This window comes from Pinus tabuliformis, chromosome X (genome assembly GCF_031772625.1).
Source record: "Pinus tabuliformis cultivar Carrire ecotype Pingquan chromosome X, CPIR1, whole genome shotgun sequence".
Taxonomy (NCBI): Eukaryota; Viridiplantae; Streptophyta; class Pinopsida; order Pinales; family Pinaceae; genus Pinus; species Pinus tabuliformis.
Window position 1 is genome coordinate 1125255629 of NC_142308.1, and position 3473 is coordinate 1125259101.

Genomic DNA, 3473 nt, shown 5'->3' on the forward strand with positions numbered 1-3473 from the left:
TGTGCCTCAAAAGGTTAGTGTGAAATAAACATGCTTATTTTGATTCATTAACTTTGAGGTAAATAATACTTATTTTTTTTGATTCATTAACTCTGCGATGAATATTTCTGAAAATTACTCCAATGCAATTCTTTCCCGTACTTCCCTTTGAAAATACCTAATAAAATATATCGGGTAATTTTTATAACGTTTAAATTATTTTACCACAAAATCAACCCTGGTATCGAGTTATATGGTGGTGATAACCAGATGAACAAGGGTTTTTCAAAATATATCTTTGGATCCAAGATACTGTTCCAGCGCTTACTGGCATTTATACATGTAAGGGGGAGTGGATTTGGAGTTGATAAAGTGAGTACCCTTTCCGTTTACAAGAACGGATCTACGAGCGCTGAGAGGATTGAAAATTTTTATTTGAGCCATCCTTCTTGATGACCATCAAATGAGAGTGGAGCTGAGTAGGGAAAATCGATTTCACTGCGTGTATAACGAACATGATCATAGATGGCCGTATGGTATACATTACCAATCAAATGAATTCTGAGATGTTGGATGCCAGTGTTTTTTTATGTTTGTACACGACACTTCCAACCGGGTATGAGTTTTTCTCCACTTTTTAAACATTTCCAAGTTCGGAGTTCCCTGGTGCATAGAAACCAATGAAAGCAATTCAATTAAAACTCCATACAAGACTTCCGCACAGTATTTATTACAACACCCACCTCAACAACAAATTTTACTCCACAAGTGCAGTAAGTGAAACCCTATCTAAAAATGAATCCCAAGTGGACATGGGCAACATTCCAGATTCAGAATTCATTCAAAATGTCTTCAAAGTGGTTATGGAGGGGACATGGAACTGTTTGTCCAAATCCCAAATCGCCTCCAGGCTAAATCCCTGCATTATGAGCGAGATCCTTCTGCAGATTGGCAGGCATGATGGAAACCTGGCATGGAGATTCTTCAAGTGGGTTGCCTACTTGCCACACTACCAGCACGCCACCCGCCCTTACTGGACCATAATCCATATTCTCACTAAGAACAATAAGTTCAAAACTGCTCAGTCATTGTTACAATCCATTTCCCATAAAGGCTTCCTATCTTCTCCAGTAGTCTTAGATGTTATGATAAATGATTATAGCAATTTGGGCACCAATTCTGCAGTTCTGAGTATGCTAATCAATTCATATGCGAAATCCAGAATGACCCAAGATGCAATCCAAGTATTTTATCAGTTGGGTTCTTATGGAATCAACCCCACCGTACACTCTTGTAATATCCTTCTAAACAGTCTAGTCAAGGCCAAATTGCCAACTATGGCCTGGAAAATCTATAGGGAAATGTTGTGTAGAGGGATCGAGGCTGATTCTCGGACTTTCAATGTCATGATCCATGCCTGCTGCAAACAAGGTGATCTGCAAAATGCTGAAGAACTTGTAAATCAGATGAAGAAGCATGGATTCAATCCAGATTTGTTCACATATAATAGTCTTATTTCCCTTCTTTCCAAGAAAGGAATGCATTATGAAGCTTTAAGCATCCAAGACACGATGTTAGAGAAGGGCATTCAACCCGATATTGTAACATATAACACTCTAATACACGGGTTTTGCAAAGAGGGCAGATTGAGGGATGCATTGAAGATTTTGAACGAAATGGGTGATCTGGTTCCAAATAATGTAACATATACTACCCTGATTGATGGTTATTGCAGAGAAAATAATCTGACTGAGGCTTTCAGACTGCGGGATGAAATGATAAGGAAAGGGCTGGTGCCAGGAACGGTGACATACAATGTCCTCCTCCATAAGCTCTGCGAGGAAGGGAAATTGGAAGAAGCAAATGATCTCTTGAATGAAATGGCGGAAAAGGGTCTCAAACCTGATCACTTTACATGCAATACCTTGATCAATTCGCAGTGCAAGAGAGGTAACATGGCTGATGCCTGGAAACTTCGCAACAAGATGTTACAAACCGGGATAGTTTTTGATGTGTATACTTACAAGGCTCTTATTCATGGCTTTTGCAAGTCTGGGAAAGTAGATGAAGCAAAGGATGTCCTGTTTGAAATGATTATTGCAGGTTTGTAATTTCCAACAAGATTTTATAATTAAAGAATTTTACTTCCTCTTATAATCCCGATTTTTACCCGCAACTATAGGTCTGGGTTTTTTTCATGTACAGTGACCAACTTCACCAATAGGATTTGTTGTATCCATTTCCGTTTGTGAGAAATGGGCCTGTTACAATACTGAACATTGTATATTAATAAATCAGTTTGTTGTCTGTTGAGTGCAGGTTTTATGCCTAATTTTAGTGTGTACTCATGGCTAATTGATGGTTATTGTGTCCAACACAATGAAGAGGAAGCCCTGAAGCTGCCTGATGAATTTGTCAAAAGAGGTTTATCTGAAGATGTTTTTCTCTATAGTAGCATCATTCGAGGTTTGTGCAGGAAAGCCAAGCTGAGAAGTGCCGAAAAAGCATTCAATAAAATGTCTAGGAGGGGTCTTGTTGGTGATGCCCTTGTTTATACTACTCTTATTTATGCATACTTGGGAGCAGGTGAGCTAAATAAAGCTTCAGAACTTTGCGAAGAAATGGCTTCAAAAAGGATTCTGATCAATCTTAAAACATTTTATGTATTTGATAAGTATTCTCTAGAGATGGATGGCAGACCTGAGGTGTTCTGGAATGGGATGATAGAGAGAGGCTTAGTTGTGAAAAGTGTTGCTCAGAAAGTGAAAACTATTGCACAAGCTTCCACTTCCAGTATGCTATTTTGATATGTAACATTAAGGCTCTATGACCTCTTTTGAGTAAAATATTTGAGGTCCAATAGCTTGGGATGCCTCTCTGGAATTTTCTGAATGGTGTTTCCAACACAAAAGGACAGTGCTTGAATATTGTTGAAAAAAAAGAAAGTGGTTTAATGATTCCAGAAGGGAATTGTAACTAATGTTGCACGCTTAGGCACTTTAAAGAACGAGATACATGAACTTGGGCTTCCAAAGAATATTAAAATAAGTCCGTGCCATCCACATCCATTTATCAGCATTTGACATGGGGCACTTAGTTTGCCCTATTTTTGGTTAGCCCTGTTTTTCTGGTGAGTCTCATTTCTACACATTCTGATCATGTTTTCAGAAATCCGACGTTCTGGGTTGTCTTAAAATTGGTCAAAATACCTAGGGCCTAGTTTCATGGACAAAACTCCCCTTGCAGAGGTAGTACTCGGAGTTCCAGGATAGTTTCAAGTTTCAACGAGATTTAGAGTGAAAATTAGCCGGAAAAGTGGGGTACTTTGAGTGCCAGATATCCCATGCTCCATTTATCAGTTTGGTATGTAGACATCTATGTGATTCAAGTTTACATAGAGGCTGATATAATGTTTGAAGTTCTCATGCTTGTGAAATTGTATTTCATGCAATGTATAAACAAAAGTCCCCTGGAAAAATTGCAGCATGCTCTTT

General features: G+C 38.6%; 1 protein-coding gene across 1 annotated transcript; it reads left to right on the forward strand.

Moving 5' to 3' along the window:
• The first annotated feature begins 562 nt into the window (after positions 1-562).
• On the forward strand, positions 563-2865 carry LOC149143791 (uncharacterized). The gene is made up of 2 exons (XM_089449536.1): positions 563-2082; positions 2299-2865. The coding sequence occupies exons 1-2, from the start codon at positions 660-662 to the stop codon at positions 2784-2786; spliced, it is 1911 nt and encodes a 636-aa protein (XP_089305662.1). The 5' UTR covers positions 563-659; the 3' UTR covers positions 2787-2865.
• The last annotated feature ends 608 nt before the right edge of the window (positions 2866-3473 follow it).